This window comes from Takifugu rubripes, chromosome 5, assembly GCF_901000725.2.
Source record: "Takifugu rubripes chromosome 5, fTakRub1.2, whole genome shotgun sequence".
NCBI classification, from domain to species: domain Eukaryota; kingdom Metazoa; phylum Chordata; class Actinopteri; order Tetraodontiformes; family Tetraodontidae; genus Takifugu; species Takifugu rubripes.
In genome coordinates, this window is record NC_042289.1 from 8,791,799 (window position 1) to 8,815,865 (window position 24,067).

The 24,067-nt window shown below is 50.3% G+C and overlaps 1 protein-coding gene and 1 long non-coding RNA gene across 3 annotated transcripts; both read right to left on the minus strand.

Moving 5' to 3' along the window:
* Positions 1-473: 473 nt before the first annotated feature.
* On the minus strand, positions 474-1,906 carry LOC115249926 (uncharacterized). Of its 2 annotated transcripts, XR_003888539.1 has the most exons (5): positions 1,825-1,906; positions 1,587-1,661; positions 1,402-1,467; positions 662-989; positions 474-557 (listed from the first exon to the last, which is right to left on the minus strand). It is a non-coding gene; the product is annotated as an uncharacterized lncRNA (long non-coding RNA). The 2 variants fall into 2 exon arrangements; XR_003888540.1 differs by lacking the exon at positions 1,402-1,467.
* A 6,048-nt stretch (positions 1,907-7,954) lies between these two features.
* fscn2a (fascin actin-bundling protein 2a, retinal) lies at positions 7,955-22,255 on the minus strand. The gene is made up of 6 exons (XM_003964657.3): positions 22,149-22,255; positions 11,987-12,836; positions 10,049-10,205; positions 9,407-9,528; positions 9,158-9,325; positions 7,955-9,082 (listed from the first exon to the last, which is right to left on the minus strand). The coding sequence occupies exons 1-6, from the start codon at positions 22,218-22,220 to the stop codon at positions 8,877-8,879; spliced, it is 1,575 nt and encodes a 524-aa protein (XP_003964706.2). The 5' UTR covers positions 22,221-22,255; the 3' UTR covers positions 7,955-8,876.
* Between the last annotated feature and the right edge of the window lie 1,812 nt (positions 22,256-24,067).

Below are 24,067 nucleotides of genomic sequence, written 5' to 3' on the forward strand. Positions count from 1 at the left end.
AAAGAGAGAGTAAATGGAAGCTGTACAGAAAAAAATACTGGGGAAAAACCACAAGTAATGCCTTAAATTCACTTACAAACAAGTGAAAAGATTTGATCAATATAGTTGCAAGCTTGTTGTTGTTCATATTTAGGTCACTTGCTTTAATCTCAGTCTTCCTGGGTGCACAGATCTCTCCATTCTGAGAACGCCAAATTAAAAAACTGGCACATTTGTGTCACAAATCACAGCTGAGGGAGTGGAGGTGGGTCATTATTGGCCGTTACACCTGCCATGGTAAAGGACATTATGTTTCCTTCAGGGCAAGGTGAGTAGGAGTGATTCAGAAAGAAACGTGGATGGAAAAACACACCATTTACACCTGTAACACTTGAGTGAACAGCTAAATCCTCTTCAGAGAGACCTGATGTCCACCTGCCTATCTGAGGAAATGAATCAGCACTGATGGAGGAAGAAACCATCCAAACCAGTTTGCTTCCACTCTGAGGGGCTCACACTGCTTTGAGCGAAGCTTCTGCTTTGAAGTGAGCTCCCAAATGTGGCGCAATCTGTCACTGCTGATAACAAAAACGCACGTCGCAATGACAAATGGTCGGGGGACAATTGCAGACTCATCTGTCTTCATCAGATTAGAACTGTGTTGGAAGTGTGGGAGACAAACCCATTTAGGAGCAGATCTCCTGAAGAGATCACCCTGAACGGTCCGTCTGTTGAGGCCTCAGCTGCCTCAGACCCTGTTGTCATGTCAACATGGTGCTGGAGGAAGAGCAGCAAACGTGGACGGCGGACGGCGTAGGAGAAAGATCAAAGCTTGACGAGTTTCAACTGGAATCTGTGACAGTTTTATAATCTGGACCCACATCTGGATTGAACCACCAGATGTTGCCGTAGCCACACTCACGCAGCCGACGGCGAAGTTTTCTTTCGCCTAAATGGCGAGCCAGCGGGAGCCTGGGAGAGCCGCCGTTATTCCTCGTCTGGTGAGGAACCTTGAAAAGGAGAAATGGGAGGATTGCAGCGCATGTAGTGAGTCAGCGAAGAGCAGGCTGGAGCATAAGTTAGTGCTCGCATTTTTATTCAGTCTTCAGCAAGTCTTCATAAAAAGAAAGAAAACTGAAATCCGTTTTAATCATTTGCACGACTTTAATGTTTCAGATGTTCCCCTAAAAACGATAAAGCTTTAATTTAGAGTCGCTCAGGGATCGTCTGAGGTCCAGTGTGAAAGATTTAGCGCTGCCTAGTGGTGCGAAATCAGCCATCTAGAGCGAATTTAGATTGGCTGACGAGCATCAAAATCTAGTTATTTAATGCTGCTCAACCATAAAGAACCTTGACATCCATGAGGTCCTTCCAGGAGAAAAAAAATCATCAGCTTTGTAGAGCTCTAAATGAGTCGCTCACCTCTGGCAGGACCCGCGTCCAGGGGACCCCAGAGGTCGCTCCATCACTTTTGCACATTGGTTCTCCCTGGAAGACCGCCCAGAGCCTGTCAGGTGTGTGTGTGTGTGTGTGTGTGGGGGTGGGGGGGGGGGGGGGGGGGGGGGGTGAGTGAAAAGCAATTTTCGCTTCCTGACACAAATTCCTACCTGAACCGAGGCTGTGAAGGGCCAGACCACCACTGCGGGCTGCAGCCACAGGGGGCTAAAGGCTGCGCAGCTGAGCTGGAAACAACAAATAGAAGAAGATGTAGATAAAGAAGCAGAATGGGTCTCTCTGTGTTTCGTACATGTAATATTTTGGATTAATGGGGCATTAAAAGAAACGAGTTTTCTCCTTTCTGTTAAAACACTTAAGCGATCAGCCCGCATCCAATTTCCTCTTAACTCAAACAGAATTTCCACTGCTGATCGTGGCTTGAATTAGAGGAGAACGCCTCCCCGACACAGACGAGGATGGTTTGACTAACAGCATCTACAGACTCCATTATTGGACCTCCTGACGCACAAAGTTGCTTTGATGGGGTGGAGTTGGCTTTCATCTGAGGTTGGATTAAACAGCAAAGGTCACGACATGCGTGTGTGCATGAGCCCTGGCTCACGCACGTACACACGCACGCACGTCGCATTTACCAAACGGCAGAATTACGGCTTGTCAGGTTTATCGTGACTTTATTATTATGTGTGATTATTGTGTTTTTCTCCCACAGATGATGTTTAACGAAATATTTTCTCTTTTCAGCAGAAGAAATGAAAATGCTGGACTGAAGCTGCTTAATGCGAGTGAGTCATGATAAAATGATAATGATCCAGAAGAATCCACCCAGCTGTTTCCTCCCTCCCAGCAGCGATTGTCTCTCTCCGATTTCCGCCCGTCATTTGTGGTCGTTCCGAGGATCCTGAAGCGCTCCCAGAATGAACCCACATATCCCCTGTAGCAGCTCAACAATGCTCCACTGGCTTTAATGGTTTCTTTTCCTGCTAAATTGCTTCGCTCCCTCGTGGATCAGAAGTGGATTTTGGCCTGATTCAAGGCCACGCGGTGAGTAATGGTTCCACCGATGGCTGTCGGTTCCATTCCCACCAAGTCAGGTTGTCACATATAACTGATGTGTTATTTGCATAAAACAACCCGAATCCTTTAAAGTTCTCAGTAAAACCAAGACATAACAAAGGTCCAGTGTGTAGAAGACTCCAAAGCAGAAATCAAATCTAGCACCAGAAGGCTGGTGAGAATAAGGGTGGAGGTGGAGGAGGTGTCAGGGCAAAAGACCTGCTTGTGTCCATATGTGACAGCATGGATCAATGCACCATAGGTGTTGCAGGAATTGGGTCAACGCACACACACATCTGACCATCTGAGGTTCATATTTCCAGACCTCTGACATCCTCGTCTGTGCTCAAACCCTAGCAGTTTCATTAGCTTTAACGTGTCTCTAGATGTCAGGCTCTCGTGCTCGGGCTACGTGGGCGGGGGTGGGTTTTTTAATCACCCATCAAGAGTTTTAAGTGTCTGAGGTCAAATATGTATTTTAAAGAACGTTTCCTGACAATGAAATGTGACGGGGAAGGATTGCAGCTACAACCTACCCTGGCAACTCAGCTGTTCGTTTGCAGCCAATTTAGGGTTTGGACTTTATTTCACCTCCTCCCCCCCTTACACCCACACACCACTAAGCGTGATCCGAATGGGACTGTTGTCAAATTCTGTCCAAACAAAACGCTGAAGTATTATTTTAAAGCACTACTCCAGCCCCAAACCAGCAGTCGCATTAATTGCATGCAGCAACAACAAGGCGCTAACCTTTGACCTCATATTGTGGCTGCATAACTTCTGATTTGTGGTTCAGGCCCAAACCGAGAGAACAAAACAAACACTTGTCAGAAAAAGGCTTAGTGTGTGGGGAGGAAGCTATTCAATTTAATTTATTGTTCGCAATTTTTCTTTCTCCCACATCGGCGCTCTCAGTGGACAATTAAAACGTTTATCAAAGGAAGAGTTTGTTTGTTTTGACTCCACTTTTGTGTAATTATCTCGGTGAGAGACCAAACAATTGATCTAAAATTAAATGAGAGAATTCAGAATTAATCCATTTTGCTGTATCAACAGCTGATGCCAGTTTGTGTTGCTGGTTTTAGTGTCACATCAGACTAAAAGTTTGACAGAAGGGTGACAGTGCTGCCGGTGAAGCCCCACACTGCCCTCTAGTGGAGAAGACGAGACTCACCCGTAGCTTTCTCTTTGCTCCAGTCATGCCATCTGCCTGTTTTGTGGACAGCGCGACTCGCGATAATATTGGTTTGGTGACGCTGGATTGAATTGGAAGGAGATGATCTATTGTCTCTCAGGTTGGAGACTTTCTGGAACAGATGGCGTTACGTGTTGCAAAATGAAGCGCCAACCGCCAGTGTGCGCGGAACATATGGCTAAACTGTTGCATTCGTCATGCACATCCCACCTTCTCAAACACACCAGAGGGTGCACATAGAAGATAAACCCTGATAAACTAACTAGATGTCAGGAGAATAGAGCTCAGGCCATGCAATATTTGTCTTAAAGTCGAGCTTTTAATTGTGTTTAACAGGTCAAAAAGTCAGAGAACAGAGACAGGAAACATCTATATACATTAAATACAGGGTATGACAGGGTAAACCTACATCAGTCATACAGCTTGTTATAATCTACTGATTGGACGTGTCACAAAATAATCAGTTATAAAACGCACTAACTGCGGACTCCTGCAACCATCCTGCATTAAAACTGACAAAAGACTACAGGATCAAAATGAAAACTCGTTTAGCTTTGTTCTCTGTCTGGGGCGACAGGATCTGGACGGATTTGTGTCCATGGACGTTCCAGGACCGGCAAATCTTTAATAAAAAGTTAAGGAGTTCATTGGAAGGGCTTTTCTACGCTTCTCTACAGGCTTTTGGATATTTGGTATCTGATGGCATCAGATGATTGACAGTAAAGAGCGTGTCATGACATTTTGTTGACGTAGCTGCACGCAGACGACGATTGGATATTGCTGTTATTATATAAGAGGGGAGTTTGGTTTAAGGCCCCGAGGCAGAAGCACAGACGAGCACCTTCTGTGTTCAGACCTGCTACATTAAAAACAATGGAGGGTCCATCAAACTCTCAAATAATTCTGTATCATGTCCCTGATGTTGCACATCACGTAATTATACTGCCCCTCCCTGGGCTGCCACCTTATCGTGGTGGAGGGGTTTGCGTGTCCCAATGATCCTAGGAGCTCCGTTGTCTGGGGCTATATGCCCCTGGTAGGGCCACCCATGGCAAACAGGTCCTAGGTGAGGGACCAGACAAAGCGCAGCCCAGGACCCCCTAATGATGCTGAACAACTTTGGTGCCAAGTTTCCCTTGCCCGGATGCGGGTCACCGGGGCCCCCTCCTGGAGCCAGGCCTGGGGGTGGGGCACGTTGGCGAGCGCCTGGTGGCCGGACCTCTGCCCATGGAGTCCGGCCGGGCGCAGCCCGAAGAGGCAACATGGGACCCCCTTCCCGTGGGCTCACCACCTGCAGGAGGGGCCAAGGGGGTCGGGTGCATTGTGTTTTGGGTAGCAGCCGGAGGCAGGGACCTTGGCGGTCTGATTCCCGGCTGCACAAACTGGCTCTAGGGACATGGAATGTCACCTCTCTGGTGGGAAAGGAGCCTGAGTTGGTGCGCGAGGTTGAGAAGTTCCGACTAGATATAGTTGGCCTCACCTCGACGCACGGCAAGGGCTCTGGAACCAGTCTTCTTGAGAGGGGTTGGACTCTCTACCACTCTGGAGTTGCCGATGGTGAGAGGCGACGAGCAGGGGTGGCAATTCTGGTTGCTCCCCAGCTCAGTGCCTGTGTATTGGAGTTTACCCCGGTGGATGAGAGGGTAGCCTCCCTTCGCCTTCGGGTGGGGGGACGGATCCTGACTGTTGTTTGTGCCTATGGTCCAAACAGCAGTTCAGCGTATCCACCCTTTTTGGAGTCCTTAGAGGGAGTGCTGGAGAGTGCCCCTTCTGGGGGCTCCCTCATCCTCCTGGGTGACTTCAATGCTCACGTTGGCAATGACAGTGTGACCTGGAGAGGTGTGATTGGGAAGAACGGCCCCCCTGATCTGAACCCGAGTGGTGTTTTGTTATTGGACTTCTGTGCTCGTCTCAGATTGTCCATAACGAACACCTTGTTCAGACATAAAGGCGTCCACATGTGCACTTGGCACCAGGACGCCTTAGGCCGCAGATCGATGATCGACTTTGTGGTTGTGTCATCGGATTTGCGGCCGCATGTTCTGGACACTCGGGTGAAGAGAGGGGCGGAGCTGTCAACTGATCACCACCTGGTGGTGAGTTGGCTCCGATGGTGGGGAAGGATGCCGGACAGACCTGGCAGGCCCAAACGTGTTGTGAGGGTCTGCTGGGAACGCCTGGCAGAGTCCCCTGTCAGAAGTCCGAGTGGACCGTGTTCCGTGCCTCCATTGTTGAGGCAGCTGACCGGTGCTGTGGCCGCAAGGTGGTTGGTGCCTGTCGTGGCGGCAATGCCCGAACCCGCTGGTGGACACCAGCGGTGAGGGATGCCGTCAAGCTGAAGAAGGAGTCGTATCGGGCCTTACTGGCCTGTGGGACTCCTGAGGCAGCAGATGGGTACCGGCGTGCCAAGCGGAGTGCAGCTACGGCGGTTGCCGAGGCAAAGACTCGGGCATGGGAAGAGTTCGGTGAGGCCATGGAGAACGACTTTCGGACGGCCTCGAAAAGGTTCTGGACCACCATCCGGCGTCTGAGGAGGGGGAAGCAGTGCACTGTCAACGCTGTGTATAGTGGTGATGGTGTGCTGCTGACCTCAACTCGGGATGTTGTGGATCGGTGGAAGGAATACTTCGAGGACCTCCTCAATCCCACCAACACGCCTTCCAGTGAGGAAGTAGGGCCTGGGGACCTGGAGATGGGCTCTCGTATCTCCGGGGCTGAAGTTGCCGAGGTAGTTAAAAAACTCCTCGGTGGCAAGGCCCCGGGGGTGGATGAGATCTGCCCAGAGTCCCTTAAGGCTCTGGATGTTGTAGGGCTGTCGTGGTTGACTCGACTCTGCAACATCGCGTGGACATCGGGGGCAGTGCCGCTGGATTGGCAGACCGGGGTGGTAGTCCCTCTTTTTAAGAAGGGGGACCGGAGGGTGTGTTCCAACTATAGGGGGATCACACTCCTCAGCCTCCCTGGTAAGGTCTATTCAGGGGTACTGGAGAGGAGGGTCCGCCGGATAGTCGAACCTCGGATTCAGGAGGAGCAATGTGGTTTTCGTCCTGGCCGTGGAACAGTGGACCAGCTCTACACCCTCCGCAGGGTCTTCGAGGGTGCATGGGAGTTTGCCCAACCAGTCCACATGTGTTTTGTGGACTTGGAGAAGGCATTCGACCTTGTCCCTCGGGGGGTCCTGTGGGGGGTCCTCCGAGAGTATGGGGTGTCGGGCCCGCTGATACGGGCTGTCCGCTCCCTGTACGATCGGTGCCAGAGTTTGGTCCGAATTGCTGGCAGTAAGTCGAACTCGTTTCCGGTGAGGGTTGGCCTCCGCCAGGGTTGCCCTTTGTCACCGATTCTGTTCATAATTTTTATGGACAGAATTTCTAGGTGCAGTCATGGTGTTGAGGGGATCCGGTTTGGTGACCTCAGGATCGCGTCTCTGCTTTTTGCGGATGATGTGGTCCTGTTGGCTTCATCGGCCCGTGACCTCCAACTATCACTGGATCGGTTCGCCGCCGCATGTGAAGCGGCTGGGATGAGAATCAGCACCTCCAAATCCGAGGCCATGGTTCTCCACCGGAAAAAGGTGGAGTGCCTTCTCCGGGTAAAGGAGGAGATCCTGCCCCAAGTGGAGGAGTTTAAGTACCTCGGGGTCTTGTTCACGAGTGAGGGAAGAATGGAGCGGGAGATCGACAGGCGGATCGGTGCGGCGTCCACAGTAATGCGGACTCTGCACCGGTCCGTTGTGGTGAAGAGAGAGCTGAGCCGAAAGGCGAAGCTCTCGATTTACCGGTCGATCTTCGTTCCTACCCTCACCTATGGTCATGAGCTTTGGGTAATGACCGAAAGAACAAGATCACGGGTACAAGCGGCTGAAATGAGCTTCCTCCGTAGGGTGGCTGGGCTCTCCCTTAGAGATAGAGTGAGAAGCTCTGCCATCCGGGAGGAGCTCGGAGTAGAGTCGCTGCTCCTCCGCGTTGAGAGGAGCCAGATGGGGTGGCTTGGGCATCTAGTCAGGATGCCCCCTGGACGCCTCCCTGGTGAGGTGTTCAGGGCATGTCCCTCCGGTAGGAGACCCCCGGGGAGACCCAGGACACGTTGGAGAGACTATGTCTCTCGGCTGGCCTGGGAACGCCTGGGGATCCCTCCGGATGAGCTGGAGGAGGTAGCTGGGGAGAGGGAAGTCTGGGCTTCTCTCCTTAGGCTGCTGCCCCCGCGACCCGACCCGGATAAGCGGTAGAGAATGGATGGATGGATGGATGGATGGATGGATGGATGGTAATTATACTGGATTAATCAGATCCTCTTTAGAGGATTCGTCAGTAGCGCCAGTGGAGCGCAAGATGGTGTGACTCCAGAATCCAGGTGAAGGAGGCTGTTCCCACCAGCCGTTCCTGCCTTTTAAGACAATGGTGCGCTAGCTCGGTTCCCCACCATTCATGTAGAATGTCACTTAAAAGTTGTAAACAATCACAATAAGGTTGTTGTCAGGGGCAAAATGGTTCAAGGTCATTCAGGTCAAGCCAGATATTTAAAATTTTGCCAATTCTGTGTCTGATGCATCCTGGATGCTAAATATTGCGTAAGATTCCAGAAAATATTCAAATATAGCAAACACAATGAATAATAATTTTCCTGCCGTTTATGACATTGTATGGTTTTTTATGAATAAGCCAAAAAGCTCTGTGTCAAAGGCAATACATCTTCTTTGTGAATGGCTTCGCTGAAGGTCCAGTGTGTCTGATTTGGCGCCATCTGGCGGTAAAAGTGTGTTTTCCATGAATAAAATGCCAGTCGTAGCTGCAGGGTAACAAAACAGATGTTTCTGATCGAGACTTGCACACACTGGACCAGTGAGCGACTGACGGCGCGACTGACTCAAGCTACACTGAACAAAGTTAGACCGAAGGAATCGGGACAGTCCGACGTGATATGGTAGTATGGTAGTATTCTATTATGGTAGAATTACATGCAGAATGCGTTGTTTTTGGGTTGGCATTGTCATTTTGAAAACACAAAACATTTCACATTTATGAAAAACAATGCTCACACACATTTTCTTAAAATGTCTTCCAATTAGAAAAAAGAACAACAGCAACACCTAAAAAAAAGTAACTAAAAAAACAAACAGGTGGGAAGATGTTACCACGTGAGTCCACTTTGTCAGAGGTGACAGCGAGACGGTCCCGACTGGTCAATAGGCCGGTCAATACTCCCACAGAGAAGACACGTCGATCGTTGTGCCGTCGGCCATCAGCGTCCCGCCCTGGTCTCCCCGCAGGTACTTGCCGTTGGCGCCCTTGATGGCGACTCGTCCGTGTTCCACAAACTCAAGGAAAAAGTCCTCTGGCTTTTCTCCGTCCGAACAGACCAGGCCGCTACCAGAGACATACCAGAACCTCCCACTTGCACCTGCAGCGGGATGCATTTGTTGACAGTTAGCACCTTTAAAGTGAGACTGTACCGAACTGTGCGGACAAAACTGACTCTTTATGTTGTAGGCGCCGTCGCTGAAGATCAGCGAGAAGATGTCGTAGACCGAGCGATTGGCGTCCAGAGTGTTGGAGTTCTTGTGGTGGCAGACGAAGCCGTTCTCTCCGCTCAGAATCAGCATGGGCCGGTTAATGAGCTTCATCAGGAACAGTTCGTCATCACCTGCAGGAGAGCGCTAACGTTAGGCTGCTGCGCCGATGGACGCGGAGCGATACGTGTTATTCGTTCCCTCGGGGCACCTACCGACTGCGTCGCTGACGGCTGAAAGCTGACCGTTCTTTTTTGTACACAAGTACTTCCCGTTGCTGGCTTTGAGGGCCACCCTCTGACCCCGCCACTCGATCTCAAACTTTGTGTTGACCTCCCTGAGGAGAAAAACACGTTATTGATGTTTGTCTGATAATAGTGGAGAGAAATGCTGATCTCTCCTGTTGGTTCTACGCTCCAAAAACTCTTTAGTGAAACTACCCGCAATAGCCTCAACTACCCTCCAATTTGGACTCTTTAGGATTGTCCAAATATTTCAATGAACATTTGTTGGCTCCACTGAACCCAGACAACTGGCTCATTTCCAGAGCAACCAGAGAAATCTCTGAAATGAGCCAGTTGTCTGGGTTCGGGGGGTCCTGTATCTTCTCTCACGTACACATATTTTCAAAGATTCTCAAATTCAAACCCAGAACCTTCCTGCTCTCCGACCAATATTGGATCTGCCTGCACAAGCGACAGATGAAACGCTGCCGTGGAGAGATCAGACCATCCGTATGTCAGCAGTGATTTTCATTGGGTGCACTGCATCATGGGTAATCTGTGACTTTACCATTCACACACACACACACACACACACACACACACACACACACACACACACACACACACACTCACACTTCTGTGGCAGTGGACTGGATCTCGCCGTGAGTCACCAGAGTCCAGTAGGAGCCGCCGTTGGTTCTGAACATGGACTTCTTGGTCTCCTTGTCGATCTCCATCTGAAACGTCTCCATGTCCGTTTCCACGTCCTGATTGGCTGAGATGCTGACGCCTGGCGGGGAGAGGAAGGAAAGACACGTCTCCTTAGTCACCAGTCCAAAACATGTTCCTGTTCCTTCTGCCTAGAAACCGGTGTGGCTCCTGCGCTGGTGATGCACGACGTTAACCTGTGTCTGCTGGGGAAGCATCAGGTGGTTCAGAATACACAGACGCAGTTAAGTTAACTGTGTCTGCCGGCCTTCAAATTAGAAGCCACAGAAATATCCTCCAACCTTTCTCTTAAGCCTGTTACAACCCTAATCCTCCGCAGTCACCCCTCCACCCTTCCTTCGCCTGCTGTAATTCCCTGAGTGGTGAAATGCAAATCTGCGCTGCACGGCCCACTAAGCAGCTTTCAGTGCTTTGTTTGCTTAAAAGAAGGGAAATAAACGTTTATGCCAGAGTGGGACGAGGCCTTTTTATCGGAGGGTTTTACCTGGGAACCCGTGGCAAAAGTCATGTCTGGTTCAGTGTGCTGGGAGAACTGGGAACAGATCGTTCTAATAAGGCTGGTTGGTGCTGGTATAAGGAGGGGGAGTGGCTTAATGTCCATTGATGGTTGCTGACACTCGTGGGTCGCAGATTTGACCCAGAGTCATTTGTACTCCGCTTAATCTTCTATGGATGCACAGTGGAAATGACAAAGCCCATTACCACCGTTACCACCTTTACCACCTTTAGCACCTTTAGCACCTTTACCACCGTTACTACCATTGCCACCTCTAACACCGTTGCCACCTTTACCTCCGTTGCCACCTTTACCACCGTTACCACCGTTGCCACCTTTACCACTGTTACCACCGTTACCACCTTTACCACCGTTGCCACCTTTACCACCGTTACCACTGTTGCCACCGTTGCCACCTTTACCACTGTTACCACCGTTACCACCTTTACCACTGTTGCCACCTTTACCACCATTGCCACCTTTACCACCTTTACCACCGTTACCGCCTTTACCACCATTCCCACCGTTACCACCTTTATCACCGTTACCACCGTTACCGCCTTTACCACCGTTACCACCATTGCCACCATTACCACCTTTACCACCTTTACCACCGTTACCGCCTTTACCACCGTTACCACCATTGCCACCATTACCACCTTTGCCACCTTTACCACCGTTACCGCCTTTACCACCGTTACCACCATTGCCACCATTACCACCTTTACCACCTTTACCACCTTTACCACCTTTACCACCGTTACTGCCTTTACCACCGTTGCCACCTTTACCACCGTTACCACCTTTATCACCGTTACCACCATTGCCACCATTACCACCATTACCACCTTTACCACCTTTACCACCTTTACCACCGTTACTGCCTTTACCACCGTTGCCACTGTTACCACCTTTACCACCGTTACCGCCTTTACCACCGTTGCCACTGTTACCACCGTTGCCACCGTTACCATCTTTACAGATGTGCCCACCATGCAGCCTTGGGCAGATCTGAGGATCAAAGCTCCATCCCAGCAGAGCGTTCCTGGACTAGCCTCACCCCACCTCTCGGGCTGCAGCAGAGCCGTGCGTGTCGCATGGCGACAGTCAAAGTGGTGGAAATCACCGTCATTTTGTAAAGAGTGAGGCGATAACACTCAGGTTGTAATGAGGCTTCCCCCGAGTGCGGCGGCTGCCTTTCAGACAGCAGCTTACCGCTTGTGTAACCGCCACTTTAACCGGGTCTTCTGCAAGATGAGCCAACCGCACTTTTTGCATCCTATTTGGGGAGTTTCTTACAGCCATGAACATTATTACATTTTGCTCGTCAGTTCTGTGCTGTTTACCTTGCTTGACTGAAACAAATCTTTTGTTGACGGCTTGAAAGACCACTTGTGGGTGACTCTCCTCCAGGTCAAACAGCTCGTCTTTCCCGGGCTTGGAGCACCGGCCGGACCTCAGCGTCCCCGTTGGCCCTATCGGGGTCAGGTATTTGCCATCGCAGTCCTTGAAGGCCAGCTTGCCGGACTTCAGCTCCAGCGTGAAACTGGTGGTGTTGGTGTTCTCCTTCACCAGTTTGCCGTCATTGCTGAGGAATCGGCTGTCACAGGTCTTCAGGCTGTACTTGCCGTCCTGGTAAACCAGGGTGACCAGGGAGTCCACCCCCCAGGGGATGTTGCTGTCCACGGATATCTCTCCCTCCGAAGCAGACAGGTGGGCGTAGCGCTTCCGGGCCACGCTGAGCAGGCTGGCCTGCGGGTGTAGCGCCAGGTGGACGGCCCACAGCTCCTGCTCGCCGATCATCTGGGCAAAGCAGGACAGGTAGTCGGCAGAGCCGCCAAAGTAGCGCAGGTACGGCTCTGACTGCAGGGCCCAGCGCCCATCGGACTGGGGAACGATCAGGAAGCGACACTCGTGGTCGGGTTTCTCTGCCCCGCATGTGATCTTGCCGTCTTTATCAGAGGCCAGGTAGCGGCCCAGGTGGCTGCGCAGGAACACCACCTGGGCGTCCTGCTCGTCGTGCTCCAGGGTCCAGATCTGCTTCTTCTTCATGCTGATGCCCGAGGCGTTCACCTTGAAGCCGAACGCCTCGGCGGTGAGGTACCGGCTCTCGTAGTTAATGAGGCCGAACTGCAGCTTCAGGGCCCGGTTCACTCCGTTGGTGGGCATGCTGGGACGGGCCACAGGAAAAGGTCGCTGATCACGAGAGAGGAGGAGGAGAAGCAGGCATGAGAGTGGACAGCGGGAGTGAAAAGCTGGGTTTCTCCGCTCCGCTGCCTCTCTGAGAGCAGAAACGGACTACAGGGGCCTCCCTCGACACTGTGTTCTGTCACTTTCTCTCCCCCCTGAAGGCTCCGCGGCCACTTGTTCTCCCTCCCTTAATGAGTTGGGATTAAAATGAGCCGGACACAACACTTCAATCCAACAAGCCGCTGACGTCACACCCCGACGCACCAACCCTAAGACTCCCCTCCTCCCCCAGCCCTGCCCTTCCTGACACTCAGCCCTGACTCTCTCTCTCTCTCTCTCTCTTTTCCAAGTTTTTTTTTTTTTTACTCTTTTCCCATTTTCTCCCCTTTTCTTTCTCCTCAACTGGAGGTGACCCAAGCTCCAGTAAATCAGTTCCCGGGTTACTTCTGTCATATTTAGATCCACCTGAGGCCACGCCATCGAACCGGAGGATTATCCTACCCTGATCTGCTGGCCGGCCACAGCCTCTTTGGGAGGTGTCAAGGGTAAAGGTGCTTTGCTTCGACCCCCTGCTGATTCCACTCTCTTTTTGGCATCTTTGCAAACAGATCCTGTCCCCCATCTGGTCTCCCATGATTCCTTTTTTGTCAAATGCACCTTTCTTCTGCAGGGCTTGGTTTAAAGATCAACACTGGATCCACAAAGAGCCCCTTTCATGCTTCAATAAAACAGGGGTTTGTGTGCAGGCTGCTGATCTTACTAGCATAAATCCTGAAGTACAATAGTTTCTTTATATCAGCGTGCAGGGCAAGAGTCTACAGAGACATTTAAATTCGGGGGCCCCATTTGAATAAGGCACATTTGACTGGATGAGCAGCGCTCATTTGGTTTCACTCCATTTCCAGAACTGCTGATTCTTACTGGCACCGACTTCAGTCCAACTTTTATTAGATTTTAAATGGTAAACGTGCGACTTCCTGAGTTTTCAGGCACTGATCCACCGACACAGAAACATGACTGTCCTGCAGAGATGTTGGTGCTGAATTCAGATTCAGATTCAGATTCAGATTCAGATTCAGATTCAGGTCCTCTATTGTCCCACACGGGGAAATTTACAGTGCAACAACAGCAGAGCACGCAGAGAAAAATAAGATAAAATCGAATAGAATAGAATTTGGAATATACAAAGAGGATGTATATTTACAATAATCCAGGTAAATGGTTACTTGGCTAAAGTGATCCAATTCCAGGTTTTACACCTGCAGAACATAGAAAGATGTGTAACAAGCGCAAACCAACAAAAAAGGACCCCAAAGGTCATTTCTAAACACAGCTTATTTGGGCCCGGAGCAGTTTGTGGTTGACTGCCCCTGGTGGCCATTATTGTAGGTACATGTTAGCTTACTAGCAGAACAAAATGTGCAGTTGCTGCAATTGACCGAACATTCTGCAATCAAATTAGCTTTTTCGGTGCGAAAGAAGTAACATGTAAAAAAAAGATTTTTTATAAAAGGTTTCACAGGTTTGGTACGTTTCCTTTTTCACTTGAGGGTCATAGGTCAAAATATATTACGGACTGATAGAATGTAAGCCATTTGACTGCTTTATTGTTAACAAAAACCAAACAACCCAACATTTGAAAAGTTCGTTTTTTACGTGTGTTTTCACCGTCTGCTCACTTGGTGGCAGTAACATCCCGGTAATTAAAACAATAAACGGATGTATAATTACCGTCTACGTCAACACTGCGTGTTTTGGTGGATGTGGATCATGAACAGTCACAGATCGGTTCGTTCGGGACGTCTTAACCCGAAGAGGTCAGAGGTCAACATATCAGGATGGTTTTCCAGGACTCAGCAACAACTCAGGAGATTTGTGGCGCCTCATACTGCCCAATTCAGCTAAAAACACACATTAGATGTCTTAAAACGCCATAAAACGTTCAAATCCCCCTCTTTATGGTAAAAAAGGCAACGCTCAGAGAGCGTATACAGCTGTGATACCACTTATGGCCGATAGATGGCAGCGTTTACAATAAATTGCTCCGATTTTTCTCTCACCGCATCCGACGTTTTGCTGGTCATCAATGTCAACGTTCTCAACGTCTCAGAAACAATCAGCTGAATTTATTGTAAGCAGATTTAAACGCGCAGCACTGTCAGCGATGACGTAGTCAAACACCTGTGATGCAGCGTGGTGACAGGTAAACAGGGGTTGATGGGTCCTTTTAAAGTGATGGACAGATGTTCCTTTGTTCCTGCTGTAGTTTTAAAGAACAGCCAGAACCAAAACACTTATTAAGCAAGGTCCCTGAACTTTTGGACCGTTGTGACCAGGAGAAGGGATGTTTTGAAGACCCTTGAATCCTGGTTCGGCACCGTTGTGCAGCTTCGACCTTCCCGTCCAGTCTTCCATTCACCATCAACATGTATGTCAAATGTTCCTAACCAAAGCACAGACTCTGGGTCTGATTCTGGTTCTGGGTCTGGTTCCTGGGTGCTATAGTGTTTGGCCACAGAGTTTATCTTGAACAAGTTCCAGAGGCTCCTGTTGTGGTTTCCTGCAGTTTCCCTTTGCCTCCTTTTTCTCGGGATGAGAAGGTTTTTACTTTTGACAGCGATGTGTTGATTGATTTATTTCCTCGTATCTATTTATTTTCTCTTTTTGATGCGAAGGGATTGACAGAAACACAACCTTGTCGATTTATTCTCGTCTTTGTCTCTTTTTTTCCCTCTGTTTCCGTCCTCATTTTTCTCCCCGTTCCTTTTATTCCCTGATGCTCCTGGACAAAAGCAGGTAGGAATGTTCGGGGGTGGGGGGGAGACCTAGCTGTCGATTTGTAAAACAGAATGAATGAAAGAGGAAAAAATGAATGGAAATCTGGCGACTTGGAAATAAATCTGATATGCATGCGCAGGCATGCACGCACTCGAGCACTCACACACAGATGGTGAGCAGAGGTCTCCCTCTGGGGCGTGAGCGTGGATTAATGTGGCGAATGTGATCATTTCTTTTAGAACTGTCTGGGACCTTTTCCCTTTTTTGGTTTGGGGGGGGGGGTGTTAAACCATTTTTCAGCTCCCCATCTGCTAACACCTTTAGCCCACATCTATTAGCATGCCATGTGCCCCCTAGTTCCGCTCAAAGAGCCAGACACTTTCCTGTTTATTTAATGCCCTTTCAGCAAAAAGTCAAGGCTGATAAATTTATGGCAGCTGTGTCTTCAGCCCTCAGAAACCGACTCGGGCCAATTCAGCGCCGGCACCTTTTATCGCAGCGTTCCTGTGACGCTGCGTCCTTGAAATGATGAGAGTTTGTAAAATCAGAACTGTATAACTAGCAAAGAGTTAATGTCCCGTTTATGGGCACGGGTCTTCCTGCGCTCCAGGTGCCCCCTCTTCCCCCCTGCTGCCCCCTCTAAAACCAGCAGAGGAAAACTGTCGGCGGGACTGGCCGTAAAGGTAGAGTCACCGCCTTGGCTGGGATTCTCCTTCCTCAGCAGGTTGGTCCTCACTGACCCCATTAATCCGGGTGTTCATTCATCCAGCGGACCCTCCTCCCACAGCCCACTTCTCCCAGGCCTGGAAACCACGCTGGGGCCATACGAATTAGCCCTGGTTTTGGCCCCGGTTACAATATTGCAGCACAATAATTTATTGACAGACACCCGAAAGTCTCGTAGCCGTTCCCAGAGAAAAGTGACCTTCAGGCTGCTGGTTATCAGCATGCAGCTCTCATTACAGTGCAGACAGGGTGAGCTTTAAGGGACAAGGGCGCGCGTGTAAATGTCATCTTTTGCCCCCTGGCTTTGACAGCAAAGCTCGTACGAAGCCTCAATTTCTGCCACTCTGACAAATGCGCTCCTTCATAATTAGAGCGGGATCATGGGAATTGCTCTGACAGGCAGGTACGGGTGTAGGTGCGGGCCTGGCAGTGTAGTTTGCGCTCCATCCTGGATCCTTTGTTTGCCTGTTTTCGCACGTGTTGGCACGTGCGCGCTAATTTGCACGCTAACAGATGCCCTTGTGGCAATGTGGTCTGAGGTCTTTCAACGACGCATGTGCTGCATTGATGCTCCCTCGGTGAGACCCGGGCTCCTCTCAGAGGGTCAAGGGTGTTTTTTTTTGTAGCTCCTGGCTGAGATGGAACTGAATATCAGTAACTATTATCTGGTTTTGAGCACATTCAGAAGCCGTTCTCATCAGCTCGGCCCACCCTCACATGCATGAAGCCCTTTGATGAACTCGCAATGAATTATTAATCATATCATCGAGCTTACCTGATATTTGATCCCCTGCCCTCTTTCTGACGGAGCCCAGGCCTGAAACAAAAATCATCAATTGGCCCTGACCAGTGGCTCTGATCCACCCCCCTCCCCCAACCTGCCACTAGTATAGTTGAGACGCTCCAACCTGTCCAGACAGTGTCAAACATCAGAGCTCGTCGCTGTAGCCGAATTCAAATTTCCACGCTTTAAACCAACTACGATCGCAATATCAATAACGGTAGGTCAGCATCGGCGCCGTTGGCGGGTGAATACGGCGCGACATACAGCAGTGGGAACCGAGGCGACAGCGTGTGTGGGAGGAGAGGAGAGAGGAAGCCTTTGTGATGTAGTGTGAACTCAGCCAGGCTGTAGTATATCCAACGTCTGTGTCCATAAGCCCTGAGCACTCGCTGTGTGTGTTCGTCCCCACAGAGAGACGTGATTTGTTGCTCCTACACACACACATACACATACACACACATGCGCACACACTCAGATTGTCCAACAAATCGAGCACATTTGCTAACTGGAGACATTTTCAGTCATTTCCTCCCTTTTCCTCCGTCTGTGTGCGCATAGTTTAGAGCAGGAAGTGGCTGGCATCCTCTGACTTGGCACTGCAGACGCTGACTTGGCAGCTGCCGGTAGCCCAACATCATTCACGGCCCCAGTGACTGCTTCAGCGTAATTCATGTTCTTCGGGGAGACATTCTTACAGGAATAAAGAGCATTTTTGTTGATTATTCCGTCTGTTTTTGATTAGGTCCTGGCTAGCCACTGTGCTAGCTATCGCTCGTAGATGGTTTAGCGTGACCTGAGCTGGAGATTCACGCTGGGGTTAGTTGAGCTTCTCCGCTGTTGGAGCAATTATTGCAGCATTCAAATGCCTGCGGGCCATTTCCCCCCTCCCCTTAACGACATGGACTCCACCCGCGATAAACCCAAACGGGCTGCCGCCAAATCGGGACCGGTGTGACAGGAAGCAGCATTCCAGGCAACGGTGCCGGGGCGGGACCAGGAGGCTGTCAGAGGAGCAGCCCGGTGATTAGACAGGCAAGGGAGGAGGGAGGGGACGCGCAGGACGACGCGCCGGTCCCGTCCACAAATGTTTGATCCGTCTCTTGACTGTTTAGCCCGAGGTCGGTCCCGTGGACGCTGCGAAGGAGAGCACACAGACATTTCCACGGCGCAAACACAATTAGCGACCCCTGACCTTTCAGACGGGCTCAGCGTCGTCCGAGTGGTGCTAGCGTCTGGCGCCGCGGCGGGGCCGTCGGCCCTGTTTGTTCTCGGCTGCATTGCGTTTCCTGGAGGCCGCGCCCCACCTGTCAATCAGCGCCGCGATAACACGAGTATGCGTGTTTATGTGTTCATGCGTGGAAGTTACGAGCTACGAGCGGTGGCACGCGTGTTTTCTTAGAGGCTCGCATGCTTGTTCGGTGGAGTGTAACAATATTCCCGTAGCATGTGCAGCCGTATATTCTTATGCCGGATACCCGATCCCATTACATTATCTGGCGACCATGAAAGGGTTAAGAGCCGTCTGCCTCTGCAGCCATTAAACCCTCTCCAGTAAACCAACACGCTGCTGGCGGCAGCTGCCCTGATCACTTATTAAAACTTCCAGAATGTGCCATGTGTGCAAAATGGTGCCTGTAAGAGGATCCCGACTCCGCAATAATGGCTATCTTGAATCTCGGGATTCTGAATCTGCCCAATGGGAACGAGCAGGGACGTACAGCGGCGGGCCCGGTTCCATAAGCAACGAAAGCAACTGGAGTTATTAAAGCTCAAGGATGAAGGTTGGAGGTTTTTCATCTGTGGGAACACTGTAATCTGGGAGATCCGCAGCTGGTTCCTGGCTTCCTGGCTCTAGAAGATCTATTGACAGCTGAAGTGATGGGTTCCACCGCAGCTCAGTGGCTTCATTCATTCAGACGGAGACAGCGGTGCCCATCGAGACTCCCCTCGATTCCCGGCATCGGGCTGGACGACAGCTGAACTTTTCCGAGGTGACCGGCGGGGAAAAACGTGGAGAATCGCCCAGCACTCGTTAGCTCGGAGAGGAGCGGAGCTCTTTCTCCACGGAGACACGAGCAGAGCAGCAGCGCGTCTTCTGGTGAACTCTCAGTGGGGCCGGTGGATTTTGGTCGATTTCCATTTCATTTTCTCTTCTTTTTTCCTGAAATCCCCCCCCCCCCCCCCCCCCCCCCCCCCCACTGTTCCACCGCAGGCCCGTGAGGCCCAATTCACCGTCCCCTCCGCTCACTTTCTCTTCTGTGATGGCAGCAGGGATGAAACTCAGCAGAAGCTGAGGATTATGCTGGTGTATGGAACACGGGCCCTTCCAGCCTCGGGATGCTGGTTTCATTCTGCCGATCTTGCAGCAAGTCGCTCACCCGTTCCGTGGTCCTCGCCTTTCTGCCGCACTTTTCCTTTTGCAGATTTTTTGCATTCGGCCCCTCGTCTCTTTACTAAAAAGCGCACGTGACCACCCCGTTGTTTCCTCGCGTCACAAGGTACATTCGGTCCTTTGTGTTTGTTGCAAATTTAGCGCAGCGGCCCCGGCGGATTTATGTGAAGGAAATGAGAAATGTCTCCCAAATTTCTGATCAAAGCCCGGCTTAGTCGCCCAGGGGCTTCAGCTCACGTTGATAAGATGTCCAGGCGTCAGTCATGGAGCTTATGATGGTGTTGTATCTAAGCAGATTGGATATTTATAAAGTGTTGGATGGATCGAGGAAGAGGAGGAGAGCAGCGCCACGAAGGACATCAATGTGTTTAAGACCAGCGGTGCGGTCCTGGCAGCTGGGACGAACGCTTTTATATCCTGCAGTGACTGGCATTTTCTCACTCACACACACACACACACAAACACACACACACACACACGCACACACACACACACACACGCACACACACACACACACACACACACTTGTATCTTTGTGAGGACTTAAAGCTAATTCTATCTTCCACCTTAGAACCAGTTTCCAGTTCTTTGAAGATGTAAGGACCAGTTCAAATGTCCTCAAATACCAAAAATGTCCTCATTTTTGCTAGAAGAATGAATAAATTGGTACTCAATATGTAGCAAGCTCAACAACTCTCTCTCTCTCTCACACACACACACACACACACACCTACACACACACATGAAAACATGACCTCATGCTCCCTCACTGAGTCTGTATGTCTCTTGTTACAGTCACGTGTGTGTGTGTGTGTCAGGCCACTACATCTGCTGATTAAATATCAGTGAAGCACAATATTGATCAAACTGATATTGCAGTTGTTTTTCTGATGTGGTGTGTGTGGCGGCACCTTGCTCACATTAATTTCATGCTGTTTCCAGGTGTGTGATCACACACTCATCCCTAGCTGTCAGCTCCATTCCACGTGGGTGAGGTGCAACATATACACCGCTGTCAGTGACGAGGCTACAGAAACACACGCTCCACGATAAATATCCCACCAGTATCGAGCGTCTCCTGATCATCCCGGCATTTTGACGAATGGGCCGTCTCCCATCCCTGTTACCCCTGCAGGACCAGGGGGCTCCCGGTGGCCTTCCTTTACCGTTTCCCGTCTGCTGACTCAGCAGCAGCTGTGCACGAGCGCGGGAAGGGAACATGCAAGGATTCTCTGTTGAGACACGGTCTGACCCTCAGGCAGTCAGACAATAGGCAGTTTTTTCCACGTGGCGCTCTGACGGTTAATGACCCCCCCCCCCCCATGATGTCATGTACTAGCAGGATATATGAGATACTGACAGACCTTGTTCCAAGTGTTAAAATAGACCAAAATTATCCAAATAAGTACATGTCTACCAGATCATTGTAGATCATTTGTACAGCGCTGAATTGCTTCCCTGTATGCTGAGACTTAATCAACAGCCAAATTTGTCTCTGACAGTCGCCCTGGCGCACTCCACGCCCGCAGACAATGGACTCCCGAAAGCCGCTCGTCATGATTGCAGCAGCGGCGGGCTGTCAGAGAGTGGCGAGTGGCAGCGCCATAATGGAGCAGCTGTTCGGAGCGCGGTGCGCCAGGATGCCGGAGCTCAGTAAATAAAGAAGAAGAGCTGCGCAAACAGAGATGAGACGGCGGGAGCCGCTTCCACGCTGCTGCACGAGGGGGTAAACACCCCCAGAGTGCCTCAAAGAGGGGTTGTCAATACAGGAAAGCATGCGGCAAACCTGAAAATACCTTTTTTGCAGGGGAAAGAATAAAACATGCCTTGTGTTCTCAAATACGAAACGACAATTATGGAATCTCCTGACCTCAGTTAGAGGCGATTAAATAAGGGCGGGGGACCAAACTAGAGGCGGGGCCCAGGGGCCTTCCTGCTCCCAGGAAGAGCCAGAAAACCTCAACTGCAAAAACAAATGTAACTGACTCGATTGGAGAATCGCATAACACGCTAATGTGATTATTCCCGTGGAAAGTGCAGATGCAACAGGCAACCGAAGGAAAGGTCTGCAGGAGCGACGTCAACGCGCCAGATTCTGCTGCTGAGACGTGCGTTTATTTCATGAGCGCCGCGCGAGCGGGGCGGCGATATTGCATCAGAATTTGTGAAGAACATATGCAGCGAGCAGCAGCTGTAATCCCGTGTAATACAGCGGGAAGCTCTCGTAGCGCAGCTGATACAGAATCTTTACAAGTCACTAATAACGAGCAACAGAGCAACGGATTATGAGGCGGGCACGGCTGGATCTGGGCCGTGGCGAGCACCCGCAGTAACACACTGTGCTGGTACGTGCAACACCGAGGTGCATCTATCACCAACATATTTAGGTCATTGCGGCACTCAGAGGGATCCATGTTCCACTCAGCAGCAAGTTCAGGCCGCTCAGACAGATATTTACACATAAAACAACATCTCCCATGATTCGTCTCTCCTGATTCCTCCGCTTGCGTTTGCTGAGAGACCCCTAGTGGCCAAAACTAGATTCACTTTAACTAACATTGTTTATTTCTACGATTTTCTTTTTAAATGGATCTAATTATCACGAGTAGATATAAAATAAAGGGAATAAATCACTTACCAAAAAGGAAAATGATGATCTGGCAGCATGAGGCAGTAACGTGGTGGAGGCCAAAGGGTTCACAGACGACATCCAATAGGGGTAATTGGGCAGGTGAGGAAAACACATGGGTGGGGGGACAGGTGGAGTGAACCACTGACAAGTACGGGAAGGGGGGGCGGTTAAAAACATTAAACACAACTACAAACAAAGAAAAAACAATCCTGATACAGCTAATATTTTTGGAATGTTGTCAGGATATTGTCCTGAAGTAAACGCAGTAAAACACTGCCCCGCCCAGCTGTTGAAGGTTGTTATCACTCATCTCAGATTCCTTCTGAGAGCTTCAGGCCGTATACCTCTGCGGGGGGGGGGGGCACTTTCAGGAACCTTGTTTTTCTCCACCGCTTGGTTCTTCTGACTCACACAGCACATCTGTGATCACATGGCCAACGTTGATGGATGCACTGTTACCAACACCAGCATCAGATATCAGCCCGATCCTGGCGCCCAGCGATGATGCGTGGCGAACAGAGCCGAGACAACAGTGGCAATGTGCAAATCCATCTGGACCACAGCTAAAAAGGCCTTTAATGTGCTTTAATTAAAGGCAGACAGAATCCGGGCGATCTTATTTGATCTATTCACACACACACACACACACACACACACACACACACACACACACGGTCCCCTATCGAGCCCCTTCACAGTCAGAGGCCAGACAGGGTCAAGCGGAGGGTGGGACATTTATGAGGTGTAGATATTTGTACAGAAAGCAGTCCTTCTGTCCACACTGAGCGACACCGTCTGGGTCCTGAACAAAACTGGCTCTGAGGAGTAACGGCCGCCTGTTGAGTGAGAGGTAAATAATAATAATTCTGAAACCAGCATATTTATGAGGTGCCCTGGCTAGATTCAGTGCCCTTATATTTTCTGCACACCATCGTTGGCTGAATTTACAGTTTAAAATCCGAACCCTGATGGGTTTAATCTCAACAGCTCCAGCAGGAATGACTAATGAACCTTTCCCAAATATTAGCATCCCCGCGCCCTCGCCGGTACAGGAGGGGCCGCGGCTCAGAGGCGGGGCAGCGGCCATAGCCAACGCTATAGGTTGTGGTGGTAAACAGAGCTGTTTGTTCGCTGGGCTGCTGTCTGAGATGACTGATGTGTCCATTAGCCCCCGTCGGGGCATTAGGGGGAGGAGCAGCGGCTCTCAGGCACCGTGCATGACAAAAACAAAGAACCCCTGGGCTTACAGAGAAAGGTCGCTGACCCGTATTGTGTCTCCTTCAAGCCCGGCCAGAGGTTGTTTCACTGATTCAGGTTAGCCAGATTTACAGTTTTGTCGAGGGCGAGCAGCGCGTCGATGATGTAGACGCGACGCCTCGGGCGCCGCGTGGAGAGGAGCTTTCTAACACTGCTGGAATTAAACGGACCTCTGCACATGTTCTACTTTTCTTTACATCCGTCGTTAAGTTAAAGCCTGCGTAGTTCAGCCGCACATATTAAAAAAGATTTAGTGGAAGAAAAAAAAGATGTGGGCAGATATGTGCTCAACGGTGCTTTAACAGAGGAATTCAAGCAGCCTCGGAATTCTAAGGGTCACATTAGAACAGGGAGAAGTAGTAAATGATCCCCAGTAATTTTTCTCCCAACAGCAAATTTATGTATTGGCCTTCCTGGTAATTAAAGAATGAAAAATGAATTAAAGGTCCACTGCAGTCATTGACATAGTGCTGGATATTCATATAAATATGGAAGAGGGTCCCCCTCCGCGGTGCTGGAAAACTGCTGCACCATGTTTCTACAGGAGCTCAGAAAGGACAAAAAGACACAAAACAACAGCAGTAATCTGACGAGGATCATTATCCCAACAGTAAAGCTGTGAACATAAGTTTGTTCCCTGTCAGCCACCGTAAGTCCTCCAACACCAT